At 43.1% G+C, this 27281-nt stretch overlaps 1 protein-coding gene across 1 annotated transcript; it reads right to left on the reverse strand.

Moving 5' to 3' along the window:
* Nucleotides 1-709: 709 nt before the first annotated feature.
* On the reverse strand, nucleotides 710-27248 carry PTCD2 (pentatricopeptide repeat domain 2). The gene is made up of 10 exons (XM_045848028.1): nucleotides 27126-27248; nucleotides 25715-25807; nucleotides 22230-22359; nucleotides 17806-17923; nucleotides 16002-16080; nucleotides 15492-15583; nucleotides 13168-13281; nucleotides 11628-11702; nucleotides 5430-5543; nucleotides 710-1710 (listed from the first exon to the last, which is right to left on the reverse strand). Exons 1-10 carry the CDS (start codon nucleotides 27235-27237, stop codon nucleotides 1486-1488), a joined length of 1152 nt encoding a protein of 383 aa, XP_045703984.1. The 5' UTR covers nucleotides 27238-27248; the 3' UTR covers nucleotides 710-1485.
* Between the last annotated feature and the right edge of the window lie 33 nt (nucleotides 27249-27281).

Consider the following 27281-nt stretch of genomic DNA (forward strand, 5'->3'; position numbering starts at 1 on the left):
TCCAAATGCTACTGACAACGACAGCAATAGTTAACATTCACACAGCCCTTACTCTGCACCACGCGCAGTCCTGCTCGCTTTAACTCACTCCATCCTCACGCCAAGCCTAGAAGGCGGGTACTACTATTATGCCCATTTAACAAGTGATGGAACCCAGGTGAGCCCACGCCCCACAGCAGGTTAGAAATGCCCTGAACACTCTGCCTCCGAAGAGCTTCTCCCTTTTCTTCTCGGCAGAGACAGAATGCAGATAATGGGAAGGGTACAAGACTAGAAGCCTGAATCTGAATTCCAGCTCCTCCTCAAACTACCCCAATTTGGACAAGCCATTTCCTCAACCTGAAAGATGAGGGAGTTAAATTAGGGGACTCAGAAGATCCCTCCTCCAATAAAATGTCTGATTCTATGAACAATTCTTGCCTCAAAATAATGATAAAGTTCAAGTTGGCACTGAAGAGTCTGCAGCACGCTGGGGAGGCGGCCGAGAGGCTGGAGCACCACCCGGGGCTTCAGAAACACAGGGCGCAACCCTCCAGGGGCTGCGTCTCCAACCGTAAGTAACAGATCAGTGTGAGAAAGCTCCGACCCGCCGTCATGACGCATTCATTTTTACCAGAAAATAAAACATCCAAAGAGAGAAGAAAAGAAAACCCATTAACAAACAAAAATTTATGACCCACATAGAGAACTAAGCAATGCAGAGAACATGTGGTTTTCACTGGCACTTTTATTTTGAAAAGCACATGGTTTGCCCATGACCAGAGCAGTAATCATTTAAATGCTGGCTCACTTACCATTTCTGAGAGCTAAATTCTGGTTTTGTTTGTGCTGCTGAGAAAACAAAACAATTCCAAGAAGTTTGGGGAACCTGTTTTATTTTTCTTATTTTTTGAGAAAATGTGGCCCTACTGAACCTTGAATGAAAAATTCAAATCAACATGCAGATTCACATAGGCACTGCTATCTTACGGGTGGAAAAGCGAGGGCTCAAGTGTCTTCTCTGGGGCCGCAGTAAGTGACGGGAGAAGCAGAGGGAAGACCCGGGGCTGTTTCCCAGCATCGCCACAGCACAGGGGCTCGGATCATCTGAAGTCATTGAGCAGCTACTCCCCTGAAAGGGGGTCGGGGTGGACCACTTACAGTGCAATTCCTTCCACCACGGCTTACCGGAAACTCTGGTACCAGCAGCCGGACTGGACACTGTGACCATGTTCCCTCAAGGACCCTCCACAGTTTACCAGCACCAGCCTGCTCTATGAAGGAGCTGAGCTTTCTGCTTGCCTCTACCTAGACCTTCAAGGTGGCACAATGCATTAACTTCTCGGGTCAGCCTGCCAGCACTCAATGAACACAGAGATTAGGAGGAGACCAAGTGGTAGTGCGGTGTCCACTGGAGTTCGGTGTCTGATTTCTTAGGACGCCAGAAACTCACTGGAAGCAGCCCCGTCCAACTCAGATCCACCCCCTGGGGTCTTGGACCCGGGGTTACTCAGCCCACAGGGACTGGCTGAGTGGCTGGAAGGTCCGATGGCTGGCTGTCCTCTTGTTGGACAGAACCACGTGGGACTTCAGGTCCTTGGGGGTGTGGCAGAGCAGAGCATCCAAACTGTAAGTGGTGACCTGGCCATTTATGTGCAGTTTCCCATAGAGCTCGTCAAATCTGGCCAGAAGGGCCGGCACATCCTTCACTTTTCCCCTCACTTTGGCCAGCTGGAAAATAAAAGAAAAGCAAATCATTGCACCTATGCATGATTTCTCCCTTGTTCTTTCTACCCTCTAGGAGGCAGGGACATACATGTGTAGAAATGCACAGTGTACACCTAACGTGGTAAAAACCAGGGTACTGGGGCACACAGAGGTGTGACTAGTGATAAAGGATCCCACAAGCTACACACAAAATTCAAAATTAGTCCTTGAAAATCTTACCTAATATCTTTTTTTTAATGCTCACCCAAGGACATTTTTTCATTGCTTTTAGAGAAAGGAAGGGAGAGAAGAATGGAGAGAAAGATCGACTGGTTGCCTCCCACATGAGCCTAGACCAGGGACTCAAGCTGCGAACTTTCTGCTATGGGATGATGCTGCAAACAAATGAGCCACGCTGGCCAGGGCCTAATATCTTATAAAAGGGGATGTGAGTGGCACACCCTGGATAATGAGACATGCCAGGAAAAGGAGCTCAAACAGCAACAGACCAACTTTGGCCAATTTAATGACCAGAGCAAGAGGCAGGGCCAAATTATGTAGGGCTTTATTACAGTACATACTAAGTTTGTTTTCAGAGATTGGAAATCTTTTTTTAAAAAAATGTTTTGTTTTAGGTTAGGAACACTTTCCATTCTGGCATTTTTCAGAGTGTATTTGAGGGGCAACGAATGCATCCTCAGTCTTGAGACGGGCTGAATGTGCAGATTCTCATAATGACGGGTGAGGCTCTGTCCCTGTTAACTAGTGTCCTATCGGCCATCAAGTTTTGGTAATGGCAGACATAAGTATGAGGGACTCCATACTCCAGAGTCCACGCAGCTCCATGGGCCACTTGCTTCTCCTCACATCATCTTCTCTGGCCGGGTTTCCTCTCCCCTCTCACTGCAATCACCCCTTGCATGCCTGTGCTGGTGTCAGGCATGGTAAGTTCTCTTGGAATTTACTCTAAAAGCCACCAGAGGGTCCACACTGGGGTGTGATCTGGTCTCGGTGTACAGAGCTGTGTGGAGACGTGGCGGACACGAGTCTGCCCCGGAGGCCCCACTGCCGCCCCAGTGAGGGGATGATGGATGGCTACGACTGGGAAGTGCACAGAAAAGATGGATCAGCAGAGGTACATATGATGTACTTTAGATTTAAACTTTTAAGGATTCATGTTGAAGGGGTGCAGGAAAGGGGAGGCATCAAAGACATCTTCCTAGCTTGGGCTTTGTAACTTGGTGAAGGGTGATGTTGTGACTGCAATGGGGAGGAAGAGAGGACCAGACTTGGAGAGGGGACACCGAGAGCCCTGGTACAGACATGATTCCGGTGCCTGTGAAACAGGGAAGTGGATGTGCCAAGAGGCTGTTGGATATTATAAGGAAGAAACATGGAGGATAGGACCAGACCAGAGGTATAAATATCAGAGTCACGAGAATATGAATGACATTAATTTTCCAAAAGTGGGTGAGCTCTAAATTAGAACATGAAGCTACTTTCTGAACAAAAATCAGCATTCTGCATAGTTCAATCCGTATTAACAATAGAACCTAACAATGTTTCTCAATGAGATTTAATTGTAATCAAAGTCCCTAACTACCCTTTTGTCACCTTCTAATACCTCATAACCCTACTAGTTACCTGCACACCTTCTGTTCAAACACGGGCTCCCCAGTGAACTGTCAATAAAAAGTTTAAGCACTTCTTAATGTTCTCAAAAAGGACAGCTTGTTCAGTCCTCATGTTCAAGGTAAAGTGACTTACTGTGCAGCATGTGGCTTCCAAAGGAAGGGAAGCAAGCATGCCGAGCTGGAGGTATTGATATCTTTGCTCCAGCTGCATGTGTGACACCAGTCCCCCTACACCACTACAAAAAGTATTACATGGTGTCATTAGAACCATGCTACAATTTCAGCAGAAAAGAGATCATACCACATTGTTTGCTATTTTAGTTTTAAGAAAGAAGTCAGTGAATAAACAGCTATTTGAGTGGTTTCAGTCCCAGCATTGCAGAAAATAACAATTCTCTCCATTCCTCTAGCGGCATACCACCTTATCTCCACACGCAAGACATGGTTAATAACTGCTGGTATAAACACTAAATACAGCAGTTGTGAACTGCAGGGCTTTACAATGCAAGACTCCACATGCAGGCTCACGGACATATTCAGAGCTGGCTCAAAAGCTACCTTACAGGATCGCTTCATTCCACAATAAGCAGCTCCCCGGGTGTCTCACAACAACCAGGGAGACAGGCCGAGCTGGAGGGCGAGCTTCCTACATCAGTCAGTCTTACAGCTTCGGGGGGTGCATTTCAGATAAAAACATCAGCATTTTTCAGTGTGCAGTTTGTCTGGATGACAGGTTCTTCAGTCATAAAGTTGGAAAACATATCGACAGACCAGATCTGAGGGATGGCTGGTTAAAGTGTGTCTGTACTGCACACGCATGCACACGATTGTGCACTTGAAAACCTGTTCAAATTTCCAGGGCTGCTGCTTTTCTATCACATTCCAAAAGGATCTCAGCGGGTCACAACCTACAGAGAGCTAAGAACTCAAACACAGGGAAGCTTTAAATTGAGTCAGATCCAGTTAGTGTTCTGTTCCCTTTAACGGCAGGAGGAAGCCTTTGGGTGGAAGTGAGGAAACGGAGTAGGACTGGGAGGCAACAGGGTGGCAGAGGGGAGAGCAGCCACCTGCCCTCTGCTGTGGTCCTGCTGTCTCAGATACCAGGTGAGACCAGCACTACAAAAGGCAAGGGAAGGAGGGAGAAAAGCAGTGAGAGGACCACCAACAGGCCCCTTCGTGGTCAAAATGAGAGCACCAACCAGTTTCATTACTAACGATATCCTTACACTGCTTTTTTTTCTTACGTTCTATACTACTAGCAATGTACAAATTATGCAATTTCAAATAATTTATAATAATTCCTCTTTGTGTGCTTAAGCCATCAAGGTGACACATAGGTTCATTTGTTTCATTTTGCTTTCAATTTTTCTTTCTTTGTTTTTATTTAATTTTGTTTTAGATTTGCAAAGCATTTATACAGTTCCATTGGTTGGTTTATCAGGAGCTAAAACAACAATTCTAATGACAGAAGCTTTAGTATGGTTTAATAACTGGAGTTGAGGGTTCCTATCTAAACTCCTGTTGGTCTTTTGTTTAAATAGGGGAGTTTTTTTTAAAGACAAAAGATAATACAGCCTATTGTTTGCTGATGAGAATGATCCCCAGGGAAAGGGATGCTAATGATGCTCCCAAGAGAGGGAGACACCTTCTGGACCAACGCCCTGGAGTCGTGGAGTGGGTCAGAGGGGACTCGCTCCAGGACGCAGGCGGGGAGCAGGGCTGAGCAGGCAGGGAGCAGCCAGAAGGCAGCAGAGGGGCTGTGCCTCTCTCTGACTGCTTCCGCTTCCTCCATGACACAGGAAGCAAGATCACTGACTGAGAGTAAGGAACGGGGAGAAGGCACTGGAGGCTTGAGGAAAAAGGAAAAAGAAAGAGACAGCCAGGACCCGTGAAAACAGTCTGGGGAAAAGACTAACAAAGGGAAGAAGCTTTGCTAGCATTTTAGAGGATATTTTGTGTTTGAAGGGAAAAAAATCTTTGCACCCACACAGAGAAAGCTTACAACAGGAACAAAGAGAGTTTGCAAATTCAACCATCTCTCTAAGGAGGTGGACTTTTTAAAGAGTGCCCTTCCCCTTTAAATGATTTCTGTAGCAGCCACACACTCACCACTTCTTCTGAGAATTTAAGTTTTTTCACAAATCTTGATAAATTTCCCTCTGCAGTATCCTTTAGTATCCCCATCACGGTTTCCAGCATATTCGACTGGATATGGATCATAAGCTGAATAGAAAGAAGACACAGAAAAACAAGTCTGAGCCAGCTTTCAACTGAGAAGTGTACCAGAAGATAAGCCTAAATGTATAGGCACCTACCCCATTTTCACGCTATGTCCTAATTCGTTTGCTTGCACAAGTTCAAAAAAATGCATCAAACGTATGCTTGCCAACCCAAAGCTTGTTCACCCGTGGCAAATTGAAATGCCGCTACTGCAGCACTTGTGTAAGAACAGAACATGGACTTTGGGCTGGGTTTCCAGCACTGGCAATTATTAGCTCTGTGACTCTGGCGGTACTTAATCTCTCTTTCATTTTTTTTTTATTTTTAAAGTGAGGGAAATACCTCTACATTTCATATTTTGAATTGTTGTGAAAATTAAATAAAATACCAGCACATGGGAGGTACTCAGTAAACACTACAGTTCCTTCCTCCTTATTGCCTCTAGATTCAGAGGCGATGACAATCAGATGACCTCATAAAATGGGCTCTAGGGTAAATACACCTTTACCTTTTTTATTTATTAGTATTTTGGTTAAGAAATTCCAGGCACATAGGTTGTTGCAGGTACCCGTGGGAGCTGGTTAAAGTCTTAGTGAGGCACTTCTATTTAGACTGCTGCTATTAGAGAACTTTCAAAACTGGATACTGTACTTAGCACTCAACATGACTTTACTAACCACCTCCCATCAGACGGAACAACACAAGGAAAAAAGAACACATTTTCCCCCTCATCACCAATGTGCACCAGTACAATTTCAAAACATACAGAAAAGTTTAAATAAGATAACTGAGAATTTACCAACTAATGTTAACCATTGTTTATAATTTCATAATATCTTCCAAATGTATTAATTTTCCCCAAAGTTTGATTCTTTTTGTCAATTATTATACAATGAACATTTTCTTGTAACATTAAAAAGAAATTTTAGAAAAAAGAGAAAATCTCTTTTCTAATGATGAATGCATAACAATCCATCATATAAATAAAATAATGCATCAAATAAATTAATAACATCCTTTGCCATATTGATAAATGTGCACACATTTTTTAAAGATAAATTCAATTTCTTAGACTTAATTCCCAGAAGTAAAATAACAAAGTCAAAGGGTGTGAACATTTTTAAGGCTCTCGATCCTTAGAAAGGGTAGTTTTATTGAAAGAGATATTTCTTTTATACACCAAACCAGCTAAGTTCTCTCAACAGTCCATTTCATAACGCATTACGTTTGCTGAGCAGTCGACCGGGGGGGTGATCTCTGGTCCTGCAGAACAGACTGAACCGACCCCAAGTAGACTAATCCCAGGGCCCCACCGACATTCAGTACTCTCAAGCACAGGCCAAATCACGGGCACACCCACTGCGGGGAGACCCCTCCATGGGTCTCCCACGTTTGAGCGGAAGTGCTGACAGCCTTTATTCCAACCTTCTCAAGGATATCTGTACAACCAACAGCCTGGGAAGCGAGACTCAGTGCCTCATCCAGAGCAAAGGGCAGGAAAGCTTACTGCCCATTACAAGAGATTTGGGTTCCCCCAGATCATCTTAAAATGTAAGCCCCTGTGTATGCAAGAGGCATACAGATCTCTTCACATCATCCTAGGGGAATCTCAGGAACTACTGCAAAACTGCTAATACTCTGGCTACTGCTATTGCTGTGAGTAATAAACTATCCTTCACTCCTTGATGTCTTGTATCTCTACCAGTATCCATGAAATGCATTAATTTGGAAGTAGGGTAAAATCTCTGCTCTAAACAGTTCTTAACATCCTTGTTAAAAAAAAAAAAAGTTTGGATGGCAGTAGACAATCCTACTGAAGTCAAGGACAAGTCTACTTTTGTTAAATGCAACATCCCCAGTGGCTGGCACCTTGTAGACCCTCAACAATAATGAAAGAGAGGGGAGCACAGCAATTTTCAAGGATAAACCTCCTGGAGTTCCATGTTAAAAACTATTAATGATGTGCTCCTGGAAGATTTCAGTTTTTCTTCCTAAGTTTTCTCAACTTCTCTCCTTGCCTCCAGCAACTATCTCTGATTCAGTAGGGATTTCAAGAGTACGGTCAATACCTTATGAATATACTGATGAGGAGCAATATAGATGAGGTGGTTACTGATTAAAGGCAAAGAGAAAATTTAAAGCTAGGAGCTTGTCTCAAACTGATGTCTCAGGATGCAATTAAGAAAAGCTAAATTAGGGTACAGCACATTGCTTTAATCTCACAGCTTTCAAACAAAAGGCTAGGAAAACTGAATTAGCAAGGAGCAGGGGAATTTTTGGTAAGAAAAACTATTAATAGAACACATACTTCCTACCCCTCTGATTTTCTGAGGCCTCAGGAAATGCTGACAAATCATCGGATACCTCCGAACAAAAAAGAAACCCTAAACATGGTAGAAACTTGCATTTTTGGCTTTTATTTTCTTTTAAAGTTGTTGCATATTTGAAACAGAACATCACAGTGTGGAAGAGACTGCTAGTTTTCTAAACAACATTCATTCTCCCCTTCTTTGATAACAGGACTCCCGAATTTTAACTGATGCTATCACCTATGGAACTCGGAGGCTCTGCTTGTCAGGTTCCTTTGCAAATAGTTGAGGCTAGGGGATTAAGTTCTGGCAGATAACATATAAGACAATTGGGAAGGCATCCTTAAAAGGTGCTAAATTCTGGCCAGATACTCACTTGGCTGGAGTGTTATCCTGATATGCCAAGGTTGTGGGTTTGATCTCCAGTCAGCATGTGTACCAGAAGCAACAAATGAATGCATAAACAGGTGGAACAACAAATTAATATTTCTCTCTCTCTCTCAAATCAGTAAATGAAAAAAATTTTAAGGTGCTCAGTTCTTTGCCCTCTCCATTCTTCCTACTTCTTGCTGGAATAGCAATATAATCAATAGACGGAAGTTGCGTGCTTGGGATGCTGGTGTGGAAATACAGAAAGATGGGTCCTTGAAGGTATCATGGAATGCCACACCAGGCCTAGACTGATTGCTTCTGTTTTCTATGTGAGAGAAAAAGGAAGCCTCTAATTCATACAGACTCTTGTGGTTTTGGAGTCTACATTGCTCCCACACAAATGTAATTCTTTTCTTTCTTTTTTATCCTCACTCTAGGATATGCTTATTGATTTTTTAGAGAAAGGGGAAGAGATGGAAAGAGAGAGGGAGAGAAACATTAGTGCAAGAAACATCGATCGGTTTCCTCTTGGATGCACCACAACTGGGGACCAAACCTGCAACCTAGGCATGTGCCCTGACTGGGAATTGAACCCACAACTTTCCAGTTTTTGGACGATGCTCCAACCAACTCACATTAGCCAGGACTCAAATGCAATTTTTAACTTATACATACAGGTGAGATGCTGCTACAATGAGATTTAGAAGAAATGAGTCCTTCCTCCTTTCTGACTTGTGCAGCCTCAGAGACTTTCCAGCATGAGCTAGAACTTTAGGGTAACCTTATGGGTAGTAGAAAAGGGCATTAAAACATTCAATTTTGTCAACAAATAAATGATAAAAGCAGCAAAACCAACCACTTGTCAATTCCCTTGAAAGGTAATTCAATTCCAAAATGAGTCTCCATTTGAAGACTGCCAGATTTCTAGAGAAATTATTAGAAATAAAATAGAATCAGTGGATAGTTACCCTGAGTTGGAGTCTGATACTTTCAGACATATTTGGAAGTAGAAATTGATCCTTTGATATTAAACAACATGGCTAAAGAGGGGGCCATAGCTGTTTGGAGATTGATGGGTTTAAATTTAGAGTAAAAGGGCAGAGTCAACATGCATGTGGTTTGATGAGATCATTTGCTAGCTCAGTGCAGTGTCTAACATGTATTAGCTGGAAAATGGGAAGCCAGACCCTCTGGGTCATATTGGCAGCAGGAGCAATTTCTGTGAAAAGGAAATTGTGGGGGAATAATTGGGTAAGTGCAAATTCTAATTCGCAGCAGGAAAGGATTTATTTTTTAAAAGTATTTATTAATTTTTAAAGTAGATCAGGAAAAAACTTCATTTATTCCTGCAGTACTGACTTAACAGACTCTCTACTCAGCCTACTTGTCAGGTTTCCATTTCTTACAAATTAACAAACTGCCTGTAGGGATTCCAAGTAGATGACTCAGCCTTGGAAAGGCGAGGGCCTATTACATTACATTTTTTCGCCCATTACATTTTTAAAAACCTGTTCTAATAACAGAGACCCAGAACCTGAAAGATTATTAAACCTGAGAATGGTAACCCTCTCTTTTTCATCATTCCTGAGGGAGAAGAAGCTGGCCTAGGCTGAAATATGAGACATTTAGATTGGACATTGGGAAGAATTTCCTAAGTAAGAATTTTTAAACAGTAAAACTATCTTTAACTTTCCTGACAATGGATAATTCTGTGACCCAGTTCACAGAGAGGATGATTCATACTCAAATTCAGCTCCAGGTTCCTGACATAGCCCTTGCCTGATTCATGCCCACTCCGCCACGGTTACCAGCTGCCCTTCCTTCCCAGCTCCCAGGGGAAAGGAGCTGGCCTGGCTGCCTGACCCGGGAGCACACTTCTCATCGTGCTCTGGATTTCTCCTCCCACTGTGAGGGGCAGCTCCGCTCTCAGAAGCTCATGTTGTATTTCCACCAAAGCACTTTCTCATTTAGAAAAAAAAATCATTATGACATTCTCATAACAACTGTTAAAGCCAAGGATTGAAAGAGACAAGGAATCTAAATTCACAGGCACGGAATATGTGCACTATGTCAGAGTCCATTTTTGACATCCAGTCCTGCATCCTTTTCATTATCCAGGAGGAGCAGCTAGTCCCTGTCCTGGAGAAGAGACACAATCTTTATCCCTGTAGGTCTGCAGTGATGAGGAAACTCTGGGCTTTGTAGTCAAACAGATTTCTTTGTGTAAAAACCACTCTGCTATTTAATGATCTGCAAGAACTCAGGTAATTTACTTACCCTTTGAGTCTTCATTTTCACATCTATGATATGGAGACATATTGTTCTGACAGTGTTGTATAAAGTGAACCAACAAATACAAAGTATCTAGGATGGTACCGTAGCTAACCTATATTAAAATCCTGCCAGTCTCACTCCCTTTAGTGTCTCACCACCAATCCTTATGGACTGATCCCACAACCTCACTTCAACTCTAGGAGAAGCCACTTATAGTCCATGTAAAACCCCCCTCACCACTCACCTGTATCTCTTCCCTATGATGCTCTGAACCACTTGGAATCCTAGTAATTCTACTTCTGTCCAATCATGAGATGAGTGCATCTGCAGGCCATGCTCTCTCTCAGGAGCAGATGCACACTTGGGATCCCCAGAGCTTCCACATCCAGTAGGGAGCACAGAAGTTACCAGATGTATGGCAGCTGCTGAAAGACGAGGCCCCCTAGTCTGTTTGGCTTGCTGGTACTGCTGGCTTAAATGACCTGAACTCCTGGACTCGGGACCTTTGCCACCTTGGTCTCCCAGACCTGCTTGAGCCTACGTATGAGCTTTTCAGGCTGACCCACCCACTCTCACCTACAGTTTCTGCCTAGGTGCCCAGTCCTGGGACAGGCAGGGACAGAGTCACTCCTTCGGTAGGTGACTCTGCTCTCTGGGGCAGATGGTAGGCTGGCAGCGTAAGAATGGAAATAGCTAACATTTACTGAACAAGCACTTACGACATCAGGTACTGTTTTATGCACCATAGTTATAGTGACTCCATGAGTTAAGTAGCATGAAATGAGATTCAGTTAGAACACAGGTTTCTCGTGAGTCTTAGTGAAGAGACTGGAGGGCCTACCTCCCTTCTCTCTACAGCTACCACCTTCTGCAGCCATGTGTTATACCTGGAGCATTTATTCGCATCTCATATTTGAGCATATCTACATGTCTCACCTATTTATAAACTGCTGGAAGCACAGGCTGTGCTGACTCCTCTCAGGGGGGCTACATGATAACTTTCACACAGAGCTCAATAAATGAATAAATTGAATGCCCTTGGGAGATCAAAAGTCACTGTACAGACAAAAAACCCTGGGCATGATTTTAGTACATTTTAAGCCTTTCTTTAAACCACAAAGAAGTCACTTACATTTAAATTAGTGCAGATTATGTTTTCTGGCTTCATGATTTGAGAAAAAATGGATGCAGCTTTTCCCACCTGGTTCTGGAAAGAAGAAAAACAAGTCATACCCTACATCATATGAACACTACTCTGCTATCATGAAGACCGCTTATACATGTCAGGATATTCCTGTTTGTGGTGCACTGGGGTTTTGAGGTACACAGAGACAAAAAGTATTTTGGCAATCAAGAATAAATATTCTATTAAATGTGTCCTATAGTGTCACGTTACTAAATGTTTTCACGCATTGCCTGAGTTCCAGTTTTTCAGAGGGAAGCCGAAAGTTGACATCTCCCCTTCTCATCCCCTACTGGAATGAGCAAAAGGAGGGAAGGAAAGAAAGAAGGAAGGGAGGGAGGGAGGAAGACAGAGAAAGAAAAGAAAGAGAGAGAGAGAGAAGGGAGGGAGGGGGGAGGGAGGGAGGAAAGAGAGGGAGAGAATGAACCAAACATCTTTGACACAGCCAGAGACAGCAGAAACCTCAACCACAGAAGAGGGAGCAACGCTGCAGCCAGAGCACAGGCCAGTCCTGGAGAAGGCAGTGCGAGGAGAACACCGCTGCCTGTCTCAGCAAGCGCCCGCAAAGTAGTTCTCCCAGGTGAGGGGCACAGCCTGAAGTGCAAAACGTAAACTCCCGTCTACAGTGATGGTAACAGAACTCAGAACTAGTAATGAGAAGTTCTCCAGATCCTCTTGGTGGCCAGGGTGCAGTTAATCAAGGATTTACGCAGATAAGCCATACTTGCAGGAAGCAGTGTGTCACTATGGCAGCAGCACAGATTTTTTTTAAGGAAACCCAATCCCATGCCTATTTCCAATGGCCAGGGAGAAATAAAGCCTATGCATATTTGTAAAGTATTACACATTTTCTTAGGATATCCTGGGAGGGGCCCTTCCAGAGAGGGGGTGCTCCAGGGTTCTAGCTTTGACAGACCTTCACTGAGATGTGCAGGGGGCAGTCTTGTCTTCTCTCTGGGCCTCAGCTGCTTCCACATGCCCAGTGAGGGGGGAGGGAGAGAGATCACTAAAGTCTCTTCCAAATAAGAGCACTGGGGTCCATCTGTGAGCTATATGATGGACCCCATTTCTACAACGGGCTCACTGTGGGAGTCCTCAGTCACCTGTGGTGCATTCAGCTTTGGAGAGCATTACACTAAACTGCTCTGAGAACATAACACAGGAAACAATTCACATGAAAATTTCATTTTAATTACTTTGAGAAACTTCTCTCAGAGGGCAGCTTCCCTCACTGAATCTCCGCAGGCTCTTGGCCAGCCCCTTCCAAATAAACAGCAAGGCCTGTTATGTCCTTAGCAGGAAGCGGAAACGTTCTTTGGAGGCAGAGGAACAGATGCAGGTTGCCATGGCACCAAAGGCATCGGTCTCTTTGTGGAAACCTTTTCTTTATGATACAGTCAGGAGAGAACAATACGCAAATAAAAGCAAGAGATGAAAGTGGTGACCTCCGGCAGGCCCCAGCTCACCAACGTGCACCCCAGGCCCTCACCTGGTTCAGAGCGAGAGCCACAGCAAAACACGACGCTCTCCTGGAGAGGACTTCTCCTCTGATTAGAGCTTCTTCCCTCAGCGCAGTGCAGATTTTAAAAGACTCAGGGCTATTCTAGAAGGAGGCAGGATCGATCAGTAAATACATGCTATGAAGCTTTGTGTTGAGTAAAATGATTAATAGTGCTCCGTATTTCGGATTTCCTATTCCAAGAATTTCCCAGAGCCTACCCCAAGCCTATTAAATGATTAAGAACCATACAGAAACTATTTGCATACAGATCAGGTTGTGTATATGTTAGCAGCTCAAGTCTAAATTAACTTTATTTTTAAAGCTCTTTGTCCATTTTCTGACTAGGGGTGGTTTCAGCAGCAAACACACAGACCTCCCTGTGTCTGGGTGGGCTGGTTTCTAGACACGAGTCCCGTCAGGTGCAAGCATTAATATAAAGACTCGGCCTGCTACCACCGTATTAAATAATAGAGTAAAGCTCAGCAATGCGGGGAAACGTTTCCTGAGGGGATTTCCAGTGTGCAAATACCCACGTAACTCAAGTATCTGAAAACACCAACACTAATTTGAACACTAATCATGAAAGAATTCCAGAAAACGGAAACCTTAAAAAAGAAAACCCTCCAAGACTGTGAGTGGCACACACACCCACAGATGGCGCTGGTGGAAGTGAACCCGCCCCTTCGCTCACTCTGCAGGTAGATGAGGTTTATGAGCGCCGCGCCAGCTTTGTGTCTCTGTGCATCGGCCGTGCCACCACTCACACTCGGATCCTACAGTAGAACCGGAACATGACGAGAGAGGACAGTTCCCAGAACTGGCCTGGAACTCGGAATGGCTGACCAGTTCAACTTCTCAACTCGATTTCCCTGAGAGAAACAAGCTACACTTGGACACAGTCCAGGGGAGAACAGTCCTCCGGCTCTCCCTAAGTGGTAGAACTAAATTCTCCCCTCATCAGCATGGACTCAGGGAGGTCTCTCTAAGTAGGTTGGAAAACTGGGTGTCACAATGCTGAATAGCGGGCACTCAAGTGTTTGGGGTTTTGCTGGCCTTCCGTGTCACAGAACCACAGAGGGTGAGCTTGGAGAGGAGCACCGAATAGCCTAGGGATCGGCGAATTCTAACCCCGAGGCCAAATCCAGCCTATGGCTGACATGGTTTCTACCCTTTTAAAGGTTGGTAAAAACACAAAGAGTATGTGACTGAGATCACACGTGGGCCCCAAAGCCTGAAACATTTACTATCTGGTCTTTTTGTAGAGAAAGTTTGCTGACCCTGAATCTAACCCCCTCATTTCACAAATGAGGAAAATGGCCAGTTTAAAGCCAGTTAATGCTGAAGTTGAGACTAGACTCCAAGTTTCTCAATTCCCACATTAGTTTTCTTTCCACTGTAACACAACTTCCCCTCTTGTTTTGGAAAATTGGTACTGCTACACTTTTTAGGGAAGTATTTCAATGCCCATGTTCTTCTATCTTGCTTGGTGTTCCCTTTGTTTTCAGCATTAAAAGCTGTGTTAAGTTTCCAGAGTTTAAATGGTATGAATGACTGTTATGCATGGGACCCTGGTCACTGTACTATTTCATCATTCGTTCATTCATTAAATGATGCAGAAATAGTTTCTCTGTGCCAGAAACAATCCTGATACAGTAATGGCACAGGGACTTGTAAGTCATGCTCTCCTCAAGTTCATTTTAAAGGCACGTACATCTGCTGAAGACTGGTCATGTGCCCAGGCACTCTGCCAGGTGCAGGCCTGCCAGGAGGCCTCCCAGAGCCTACACTGTGGTGTGGGGGTGCGCCGTGCATGTACGTGGGATAAATTCAGGCAATGTCACAAGTGCCACATATGTGATCCAGACAGAGTGCAGTCAAGGGATGCTGGAGAAAACCCCAACTTAGGTGAGCACAGAAAAACTGGGAGAGGAGGACAAAGCAGCCCTAGAGTCTGCCAATGAAGGAGCTACAGTTTCCACGGGAGAGGCCCACAGAGCAGACCGACCCAGTGGAGTCCGGCAGGAGCCTGCTAGCAAGACCACTGGAAAGCAGTCTGAACCCAGCACACTGTTTCTTGTTCTATCTATGCGATTACCAGGGAAGGATGACAGATGATAAACTTGCTTTTTCCATGATAAAACTGTCTGACATGGCTAACTTGAGTTTTCTAAAAATGAAGACATTTACAATGGAGATGTCTGCACCAGATGGAAAACAGACTTCTGAGGAACTGAATTTTATTGCAGAGAAAAAAAAATCCCCTTTCAAACACCATCCACAATGCTCAAAAGATTAATAGGAGATAGTCTTACCAGTTTGTAGCAAATTGCAAAAGCAAGGACATAGGTATCTTTGCTGAACTTCACATCTTGGTTTTTCATCTCAATCAACACTTCCAACGCACCTGCCAAAAGTCAGGAGTGGGCCGGCAGTGTTGAATGCAGGCAAGCGAATTCAGAGCCCTCTACTGCTCATCCCAAGTTCTGATCAGTGCCATGCACTAAAAAGTGTATTTAGCACAGTAAAAGCTATTTGTCAAAGTCATTTAGCAATGAACTAAATTTCAAAGTTAATGATCAGGTCACACAGGAAGAACTAATATTTAGAAAGTTGTTATAATTTTGACATAAGTAAAATCTGAGGTGTTCCCTTGGGGCATGACATAAGATGCAACAACGTTTCACACTCAAAGCAGCAGGCCTCCCTGACTCAGGTGCTCACCAGGGGCGGGCGGATCACTTCCACCTGGCCCTCTGTGTTTCTAACTGCTATGCCAGCAAAGAGAGCGGAACTTTTCAGCTAACATAAATTGCAATACTTACTTTTATATTTCCCTTTGATGAATAACATATCCATCAAAATATTAAATGATGTAGAGTCTGAGAAGAAACCTCGTAAATGCTAATAAAGAAAAACAATAGTTTGGTTAAAATTAAAACTCTTAAGGGATTATTGTTCTTCTACTGCATCTTATCAGTCCAGGACTTATTTTTGTGTGCATCTTATTCAGTTGACCTCCTGAGTTCTCCAATATATCTCGGATATACCACGGATTTCTTTTTCAAAAAAATTAAAATACTGCCTACTCCCTTGGATGTTATGCCTTTGGCAATGCACACACTGAACAAAAGGCAAGAGGTACAGTAAGAGATCTCTGGGTTTCCAAAATGCAGTGAAAAACATCTTCATGAAATGGGGTTCTGCCATGCTTGAGAGAAAAGAAACCAGCCAATGAACCCCACTGCAGGCGGTCCTGGGACCTGGGTGCAGCATATTAACAGGGAATGGCAGCTGGAAGAATAGTTGAGGACTAAGGCAGAAAGTCTGAAGTAACTGTGATTTTCTTTTAGGAAACAAGTAATACAAAATTGATTATTCACTTTTTCAAATAATTCACTTTAATAATTATTACTTAGTGAATAATAATTCATTAAAACATTTTAAAAATGTTCTTACATCATTTTGTTTGTTTTTTTAACATTATACTCATGGATATGATTTATTACAGTAAAACTTTCATTTTCTTTTAATTATAACATTAACACATGCTTACTGTAAAATAAACAATACAAAAATATATAAAGGAAAAAGTGAGAATTTCCTATAATTTTACAGGAATTTTAGATACTGTGTATCCCCTAAAGATACACAGTGTCTATCCTTCCAGGCTTTTAATACATACATACTGAAAGGTAAATAAATGTGCACGTATATCTTTTCTTTTAGAAAAAAAGACTCAAACTAGCCCGAGCTGTCCTGAAACCCCCTTTCCTCTGCTTGCTAACACACTGCGGCCGTCTTTCTGATGCACAGGTTTCCTTAGCAGAGGGGCAGCCAAGGGCCAAGGGCTCCACGTGGACAGTGCCCTTGACATGGAAACCAGCAAGAGGCAGGAGGACAACTTCATTATAGCGGCCCCCCAAATTCTAAAGTGTCCCAGGTGGCCAGCCCCAACCCCCAAATTTAACCAATGTTTCTGGCCATGGATAAAATTATAGTGTCTCAGAGTCCTAGTTTCCTCATCCGTGAAATGCAAATATTACTAGTATCTGGCTCACCAGGGCCATTGTGAGAAACAAATGAAATGAAACATATAAAGTACTTAAGCTGAGACACAGTAAATATTCAATAACTAATTTAGAAATAATTATTGCTATTGCTGTTTTTAGGAAAAGTAAATTCAAACATGTGAAAGCATTTTGAAAATTGAAAGGCACTTTACAATGTAGCCTTCAACCAGAAGTAAAAATACAAAAACAGGAGAAAAACACAGGGGAAGCACGGGAAAGGCAGTTTGAACAGCGCCTGTCTCACACTGTCCCCCCGTACAAACTCCTCAAAAGCGAGGATGTCAGTCCCAGGGGGACACACGGCCAAGGCAGGAAGGTACCTTGTAATCTGTACCTGCCCCTCTTCCACACCTGGTCTACACCTCTGTATAAAGATATTCTTTGTGGGAACTGACTCCCAAGAAACCTTAAAAATGTGAAGAGCTCATCCATGCAGCCCAGCAGCCTTTCTCTAACAAGATGGGCACAGGGACATGCCTCTCCTCACATTATAAAAGCACCTTCCCCTCGGCACAGGAAATCACACTGGCAGGGACGGCCATCAGGATACAATCACCTGGTCTCTGATGAGCTCCACTGCAGAGCCCTCAAGATCCAACTCGTAGCACAGTCTCATGAAGAGTGGTCCAAACTTGAACTCCCCCAAAGTGACGTTTCTGTTCTCTGCATGGTACCTGGTAATCAAAGTGATCCAGTGAGCCAAATGGTAGGACACGGACCGTGCCATGCACTCTGCCAGGTGCTGGGGGCGCAGTAAAGAATGGGGTACTCTCACAGTCTGGAGGGGAAGCTTGCAGAGCTGAAGATAATCAGAGGAACCCTGGAGTGCAGAAATACATCAGGTATTTAAATAAGCAAGTATGGGTGGGTGGGCTGGAATGGGAGTAAAGGGCAGAAAACTGTACTTGAATAATGATTTTAAAATAATAATAATAATAAAATAAATAAATAAGCAAGTAAACAGAGGAGGCTTGTTGGAGGCGCTCTCATCCTGCCAAATCAAAGAGAGGAAAGTATACATTACAATCATCTCAATTTACCGAGACCCAGTTAGGACTGACTGAGAGTGAGCACACCCTATGACAGGGAACACAGGGGTCTTGCACCCGTAAGTCCTGCAGAATGCACTGTCTCTGTGTTCCAGCATCACTTTACTTTCAATAGCCAACTCTCTGCGCTTTAGACACTAAGAAGACAATCTGGTAACAAAACAAGTACTTCATGATTACATGTAAATGAGACTTTTGAAAGACTCATTCCTTACGTGAATAAATCCCAAATACTATGAGGACAAGTTCCAACTTTAAAAAACAGAATACTTTTTAACCTGCTGAAGTCACTGAGGAGAGCACAGTAGTATAATTAACAGAGTCCATCCTAAACATATGTGCTGACCACTAGAATGGAGGTGCCTACTTTTAAAGATCCATTTCAAATTCCAATTACAGAAGCTACAAAAAATATTCACAGCTTCATTACAACTGCTATGAATTAAGTTATTATAGCAAAACATCAAGTTGCTACCTCTTAAATATACAGTCAAACCTCACCATTTCTCAAACATCTCAGTTCTCGAACATTTTGGTTCTCTACCGGAACCCAGTTGTTCACAGAAGAATGTCTCAGTTGTCGAACAAAACTTTGGGTCTCAGTTCTCGACCCAACACCCCTTTCATGCTGATACCCGTGTGATCAGTCACGAGTCTCTCGGGTGACAGACAAAAAGAGATTCGGGTTGGGAACAAATCTCTTCTCAAACATTTTTCTAGAACAAATTAAGTTTGAGAACCGAGGTTCCACTGTATACAATTTTTGTCAATCACACTTCAATAAAACTAGAAAAAAGTTAGTTATTAAAGGGCAATATAGCATAGTAAATAAGGATTTTTAGACTCTCCCTCCAAACTAACAGTTCAAATCCCAAGTATCCTGCTTATTAACAATGCAACCATGAGCAAACTAATTACCAGTAACCACTGCACGCTGCAGTTTCCGTATCTGTGCATGGAGGTAAGAGGAGAACAGAGTCTTTGTGAGAACTGAATGAGGGGATTTCCCAGCACACAGACAGTTTTCCACATATGTTAGTGCTTACAAAATGTAAGAATGCTGAGGAAAGCCTCTTTAAAAATCAATATATTTCAGTAAACAGACTCATGAGAAACTTATGCTGGATTAAAAACAAAACAAAGCAAAAGAAAAGACTTTTCAATTTAAATAACTTTCGCACAAATTAAAAGTCCTAGAAAGCCACAGAAATAACGATCACCTTCTTGACAAGAAACGTTCCAGTCAGATGGTCTAAATCCCTCTGTAAATCAGTGTGGTCAAGGTTAGGATGGGATTAAGTTGTTCCTTATTTCTGGCTCAATAAAGACTATTTCAGCTCACTACTCTCCTTCCCCAGCCACAGGCTACCTATCTCAGGAAGAGAGGGAGCAGGCTGGTTACGCCCTGGCCAGTCCAGCTGCCCAGCTGTCCACAAACAGAGAGAAGGACAGCAAGTGAGCAGAGATGCTTTATTGGCATCAAGAGGAACGATGAGTCATACTTTGAATGTTTATGGGAAAAATACTGAAGGAATGTTCAAGATTTTATCCTGTTTTCTAACTCTTTTAAACATCTGATAGCTTTGGGTAGTAAAGCTGGTCAGAGGATCTTAAATGATTCAACTTCATGAAACTGAAATAACAGAATTAGGTTTACTGACACAGTGCGACTGTAAATCAGTATAACTCTTTTGAAAAATAACCTGGCAGTTTATATTGACAAGTTTCAAAAGGTTCATACCCTCTGAACCCAAAAAGGAAATAAAGAGTAAGTTTTATGTATAGAGTTGCTTGTCACAGTATTATGTATACTCGTGAAAAGTTAGAAATCATTTAGCCACTCAACAACAGGGGCACAGTTAAATGTTTATTAGCCCTGGCTGGTGTGGCTCAGTGGATTAAGCGTGGGCTTGAGAACCAAAGCGTCGCCAATTCAATTCCCAGTCAGGGCACATGCCTGGGTTGCAGGTCAGGTCCCCAGTGGGGGGTGTGCTAGAGGCAACCACACACTGATGTTTCTCTCCCTTTCTTACTCCCTCCCTTCCCCTCTCTCTAAAAATAAATAAATAAAATCTTTTTAAAATGTTCATTAAAATATAATTCTTAAGTGTACGATTAACAAGCAAAAACATTTATTCTATACTATTAATTAGAAAACAAGAAAATATCATTATACAATATATACTCTAATAATTATAACTGTGTAAAGATAAACTCTATCAAATCATAAAATCTTTGCATGAAAATGTACATTCAATCTGCAGTTGGGAATCTGCAATGCTAATTTATAATCTGTGATGTTAACTTTTAAATTAAGTTACATGAGAATTTTCAGCACCCCTAACCCCTATAAGGGTAAACAGTGTATCAAAATATTAACATCGATTTCTTAGAAGTGATAGATAGGCCCCAAAGATGGCCACCATCAAGTCCTTCCCTCCCTGTTTGTGCACGCCACTCCAACCATCCAGAGTGGAAGCCTTCCCCCTCCCCGTGAATCTGGGCTGGCAGGGTCACTGGCCTTGACCAAGAGTGCCAATTCTGGGCAGCTCCACAAGGCCCGCAGCTTCCACCTGTGCTGTGGGCTGGTGCAGCTTAGGCTAGACTCGTGAATGGTGAGATACTGCAAGGAGAGAAGGGGCCACATGGAGGGGCACTGAAGGATCAGAAATGCAGGTGATGCCTTCTTGGACCTTCCGGCTCAGCCCAGTGACCTGTAGATGAGCAAGTGATGTTAGTCGACGCCAAGAAAGAACCTCCCAGCTGAGACGGGCCTCAATTCCTGACCCACAGAATTGTGAAAAATAATAAGTAATGCTTGTTTTGAGCATCTGAGTTTTGGTGTGGTTAGGTATGCAACAACAGACATTTGAAACAGCGCAACTTGCAATATGTTTATTCTACTTTCTTGATGTTTTTCAAATTTTCAGTGCATTTTCTGCAACTGTTTTTTATTTTCCTTTTTAAAAAATAACATAAATTTTTTATATTATAAAATTACTAATGTCTACTATTACAAATTGGAGAAATCAGAAAAGTACATATTTAGACAAATAAAAAATAAAGAATGTGTAATTCCCAGAGAACCGCAGTTAACTTCTGACATATATTCTTCCATTATTCTATATATGAATACCTTGTATTTCTCTATAAACATACAATATAAATGCAGGCCCATGTACAGAAATATATCTTTAAAGGATGGTGAAAAGAAGCAATGAACTTAATTTCCAAAACGAAGCCCGTTGATTTTCTCCCAAGGAAGCGAAACCTTTGCTGGGTTTCCTAACAGCAGACTATGACTTCGTGTGCGTTCCTTCTGACGTGTAAAACCCTGACAATGGGTCAGACACAACAGAACATGACAGGCTTAAGCCTGGAGGAGGGAGACTAGTTAGGAATCCCCTGCAGTGATCCAAGTGACAGACACTGAGGCCTGAACTAAGACACCTGGAACAGGGGCAGAGAGAGGAAGGCGAGAGATGAGAGACGCCAGGGAAGTGGAAGCAGTCGAGGTCTTATCCTGCCAGGGAGGAAAGAAAAGGAGATTAGAGGAAAGGGGCTCCCTGGTATCTGTACTGAGCAAATGGGCAATGTGACAGAAAACACAAGAGAAAGAAATTTGTGTAAGTTCAATGTGAAGACCTAGGGGATGTGTAAGTGGAGTTACTGAATAGCTGGTGAGCTCTTGGGGGAATGGATTATCTGTGTTTCTGTCCCCGGCACCTGGCATGCAGTAGGAACCCAACAAATGTTTACTGAAAGAATGAAGATTAATGTCTAGAGCTCAGGGCAGGCACCTGGACAAAAGGCTTGGCAGTCATCAGTGTACAGGCGACAGCCGAAACCGTGGAAGCAGGTAAGATGGCTCAAGAAACAGAACTGAGTGAGAAGGGACAATGGCTGGCTGGATTCTGAGGAAATGTCTCACCTGTAAATGACATTTTTAGCCAGTTCCACATCATCCCGGGACTCACACAAATGAAGTAAGGTTCTCAACTCCTCCTTCAAGATGAGCTTGTTCTGGGTCAATTTGTCTTCCAAGTGTCTCAGATAGGTTTCTGGAAGAAAGCACAGTGGAGTGGCCATCACTAGGCTGACTGGGGCTGTCCGAGCCTGACCTCAGGGAGCAGGGGAAGTCTGAACCTGGCCTGTGGCAAAGGGGCACTACAGAGGCTCATGACCACCCAGCTCCCTTCACGGGCTGGCCCCCTTGGGCACAGAGTCGGAGATGCATGACACAAAGCATCTGTGTCATGGGGGACAAGCCCAGGCCCCAATCAAGACTTTCTCATGCAGAATCTCTGAGGATAGGAGCAAAAGAATATGCATTTCTGACTACTTGGGTAATCTTTATGCACACAAAAAGTTAGAGAATATCCCAGAGGTTTAGCCCACAGAACTGTATTACAGATGACTCCAGAGGGGAAAAAAGAAAGAAAGAAAATGTAACCAAGGTATCCAAATCATCAACTAGCAGGGCACCTAGCACTAAAACTGAAAGGAAAATGGGAACTGAAGACGGGTTTGCCCACGGGCTGACTCACATGACTCAGAAATAGTTTATGTCCCTTTCATTTGGTCCAGCTGTACCTCTCCTTCATTCTTCTTGGTCTCTCTCTACTGTTGTTGGAAAGTATGCCACCACAATTCATAATGCACAGGGGATAAATAAAAAACAGTCACTCTACCTTGGCTGGGTAGCTCAGCTGGTTAGAGCATCATCCCCGGTATGCCAAGGGTGCGAGTTCAATCCCCAGTCAGGGCACATATAAGAATCAATCAATGAATGCATAAATAAGAGGAACAAATTGATGTTTTTCTCTTTCCCTTTCACTATCTCTCTCTCAAATCAATTAAAAGACAACAACAACAACAACCAGTCACTCTTTGCAAGGTGATCATACTCTATCTCTGTCCCTTGTCTTATGTCTGACCAACTGTGGGGACAAACGCCCTTCCATAGCTTCTTAGCATTAGGAAGGGACTGTATTCCCAAAAGAATGTGGGGTGAGATGCCAGGCAGGCACTAAGCAAGCACCTGCTTTCCAGAAGGCATGGCTGTTCTCAGGAACAGAACGGCCAAGAAGTCTACAGGATTTGCTCCAAGGCCCAGAGCTTTAAAGGAATGCTGCATAGAGGGTGGCACAACATACATTAAAAATGCATGATCTGGAAGCTGAGGCAGACACTGCCCTAGATTTACAACAAAAGAAGGCCCACTAGGTTCAAGATACTGTAGTAGACCCTCCAATCTTTACTTGCAGAACCACATAATTTAATGGTTTAAGATTTCAGAGAGAGAAGGAACTGGGATGAAATCTAGGCTCTGCCAGTTGCATGCTATGGGGAGACCCTTCTCTGTGAGACCAGAGTCCTCTCATGTGTAAAGTGAGGACCATGACACCTACCTCCTGAGGGTATCCCGAGATGATTGATGTACATAACACATTAGCACAGAACCTGGCATAGAGCAACTGCCAGTTAATCACAGACATTATTGTTCTTATTTTCATTCCTTCTAACACCTCTTAGACTTAAGAGGATTTGTTCTATTAAATATTTCAAAACAATTTCCAATATAAAAGATTTCAATGGGATGACTTTACAACTTCATCCTTCTTAATAAACTTTAAGAATCCAAAATTTCAACAGATATAATTTGTATTTTAAAACTAATCTATGAAGATGTAAGTGCTTATCACATATTCATACTCAAAGGTATGATTCCTGTTCTGAAAGAGCATAAAGTCTATTTAAAAAGAAAAGATATATTTATAGAAAGCTATTCGAAAACACTGATGGAGTGGATGGCACATGACTGACTATGAACATAACATTAGAGAAGGGAAACATCAGAGCGGCAGGAACAGACCAGGCCTGGTGGGAGGGGAGAGGTACCAGAGAGGAAGGAAGGAGCTGGATGGAGTTGGAGAAACTTCAAAGTGGGGGGCATTCTAGGTACCAGCATGAATAACAGCACAGGATCTGCAGCAGGGGGAGGTGGTGAGGAGAGAACTGTGACTAGATGAACAGGAAATCACACTGGATTCCAGAAAAGGTAAGGTCCATTATGGAAGAGCTAGGAAGCCAGGGGTAAGTTTGTATGATGTCACACAGAAGGCAGTAGTACCATTGTAGGTTTTTACAAGGATGAAATGTGGACAGGATTTTATAAATACCAAAGCTAACAATGTAGTACACTGGCACTCATTATATTAGCTGTCTTTCAGAACATATGCACAAATGTCACAGCCTTAGAAAGACTATGACAATTGGAAACAACAACTAGAAAATGATATGGAGCCCTAATGTTGCAACCCCACATAGCTCCAAAAGACCTTGTGTAAAAGAAAAAGACTGATGCATAATCTAGATTGAGTCTACTAAACTGGAGATTAATATATTCTCTCCCCCGCACTTAAGGCTTATTTTCTTGTTCTGCAGGTGAGATTAGTCAACAATGTGATTAGCAGAGCAGTCAGGGAAGACATTTCTGGAGGGCTGGACCCTGAGTGAAGAGAAGCGAGAAGGGTTAATTAGGTGTTCATAAACATTTGATAACAGAGGAAGGAGAGCTGAAACAGTCAATAAAGGCAAATAAAAGAGTTATTTAAAAAGAGGAGAGCCTTGCTGTGCTTATAAAGAAATTTGAAGGACTGGGAAAAACTCAATGTGCAGGAGAGAGAGAATGAATGCAATGAGATTTCCCAGATGCTGAAAGGGAACAGGACCTACATGGTGTTGTTGTAATTTTTGCTTTTTATAATAAAAAATTCCAAACATACCTGAAAGTGGAGAGAACAGTATGCTGGAACCCCCACCCCCAACATCCAGCCTCAACAATTGTCAATATTTTGCTAATTTTTAAAAGACATCTTTGTTTTGGCCTATTGACTTTTCTAGGACAGGGTGGAAACTATGGAAATACATCACCATACACAGCACTGTTTTGTTTCATTTCATTTCACTTATATGCATATTTGTATGTGAATAGTGAAAATTTAAATGTATTTATTAAAGGTTGCATCAAAAAGTTTGAATGCCAGTCATCTGGAGCAATTCTCAGACTTTACTGTGCGTAAGAATTGTATGGGGCCTGAGGTTTAGTATTTCTATCCACCCTAACCCCCCGGTTGCTGCTGACCCTTGAACCTTTGAGTGGCATGGATCAGGGGAGGACTGGTTGTAGTATTTCTCTGGGATCCTGGGTGAAGGGACAAGAGGACAGTTGTAGGCCCTGCAGGTGAAGAATGAGATGAACAGCGCATTTAAGGGCAGACTAGGAAATTAAAAATAAATCATCTCAACTTTTCCTGAGACATAGCTCACTAGAAAAGAGACTGAACAGGGATAGAGACAGAGGAAACTTAAATGACAGAACAATGAATGGATTAACAAAATAGGTTCAATTACCTTTGGTGCCAGGAAGACTGTGTGCAATAGCCAACTTCTTATGCTGAAATTCTCTTAATTTCACAATATTATCTGTAAGTAGATATCTTTTAGCTAAAAATTAGAGAAAGAAAAAGAATAAAATCATTTTGACTGTTTTATACTTAGTAAATAATCTGAGTGGAGCTTGACTATCTCTCATAACTGATCTTATCTTCATTCACTATAAATACTCCATTTAGATAGGTACAAATATACCAGCCACCCTAGTCGGAAAAAAGTCTCCAACTACCAGAAAATGCAAATCCTCAGCAAGACATTATGTTTGTGTGTGTAAATGAAGCTAGTGATTGCGTGTGGGGATGGGTTGACAGGAACCTGGGATCTGAAAGACACACAGACATTCACCATCTAGTTAAGAGATGATAAGGGAATTTTTAAACAAACTAAAGGCTATTGTTTATGCAGAATAGGAATATCTAGTTTTGGTATACGTAGGTAGAAGCACAGTGTAGTAGAAAAAGCTAGAGTGTGACCATTGGAATTCCCAGTTCTGCCACTTGTCAAATGAGGAGTATTGCCTCTCAGATATGGCTTAGCAGTATCCTCAAAACATATCAGGAATCACTGATCACAACTTAGTAAAGATGGGTTTGGGGGACACCATAATTTCTTTACGTTGCTGGGCTGTGGAGTGGAGCGTGACCAAAGCACCATCCACTAAGAACTCTGGGTACTGCAACAAGGTAACAATAAAAATTGCTATGTGGAAAGCCAGTCCAGAGGAGTTACAGTGGGACTCTACGAAAGGCTGCCTGTGTTCAAATCTCTTCCCTACCACTTCTCTCTGACCTTAGGGAAATGAGGTCTGACTTGCTGTTCCCTCCTCTGTAAACAGAGAAAAGAATGGTACTCCATCACTTGGTGTCGTGACGAGAAAAGGGATGTGTGTAAATGCATTAGAATAATGCCTGATACAAAATGTTACGTATTTTATTATCACTCATCAGCATTTTGAACTTCAATCATCTTCATAAAGATATTAATGGATAATCTTACAAACGAAGAAATCTGTTCAAGGTCTTTCAGATTGTTAGCTGCAGAGTTGGGTTGCAGCTTCCCAAACTGCGGGACACTACAACCAAAGGGGGAAGGGGTGTTTTTGGAGAGCAACGTTGCCCCATCCAAGGGAATATACAGCCCCAAGGTCAAGACCCCAGCCCGGCTTCTTTGGTTCTCAGGTACGTGGTTGTCCACGGCATTCAGGGGCCACCGCTGCACCCACGCTCAGCCAGAGGGCAAAGGCACGCTGGGCTGCTCCAGGCCAGTAAGTACCTGCGGCGCAGTTATTTCTCTAAAGTGATGTCTGCTGAGGAATAAAGGTCCCTTCTTTCCCATCCCTCCCTCCTTCACCGCGCGAGGCCGCGGATACCTCCGAGAGGGCAGCGGCAGCAGCTGGAGCCTGAACCTCCCACCCTGGGATACACCAAAGACCGCAGCGCCCGCAGCACGGCGAGCTGCGGCGGCCGAAACGCAGCAGCCATTCCTCCCGGGCCGCACCAACTGCGGAGCCGGGGGCGCAGAGAGC

The sequence above is a fragment of the Phyllostomus hastatus genome, unplaced genomic scaffold, assembly GCF_019186645.2.
Source record: "Phyllostomus hastatus isolate PE091 unplaced genomic scaffold, TTU_PhHast_1.1 phas_contig_58, whole genome shotgun sequence".
NCBI classification, from domain to species: Eukaryota; Metazoa; Chordata; class Mammalia; order Chiroptera; family Phyllostomidae; genus Phyllostomus; species Phyllostomus hastatus.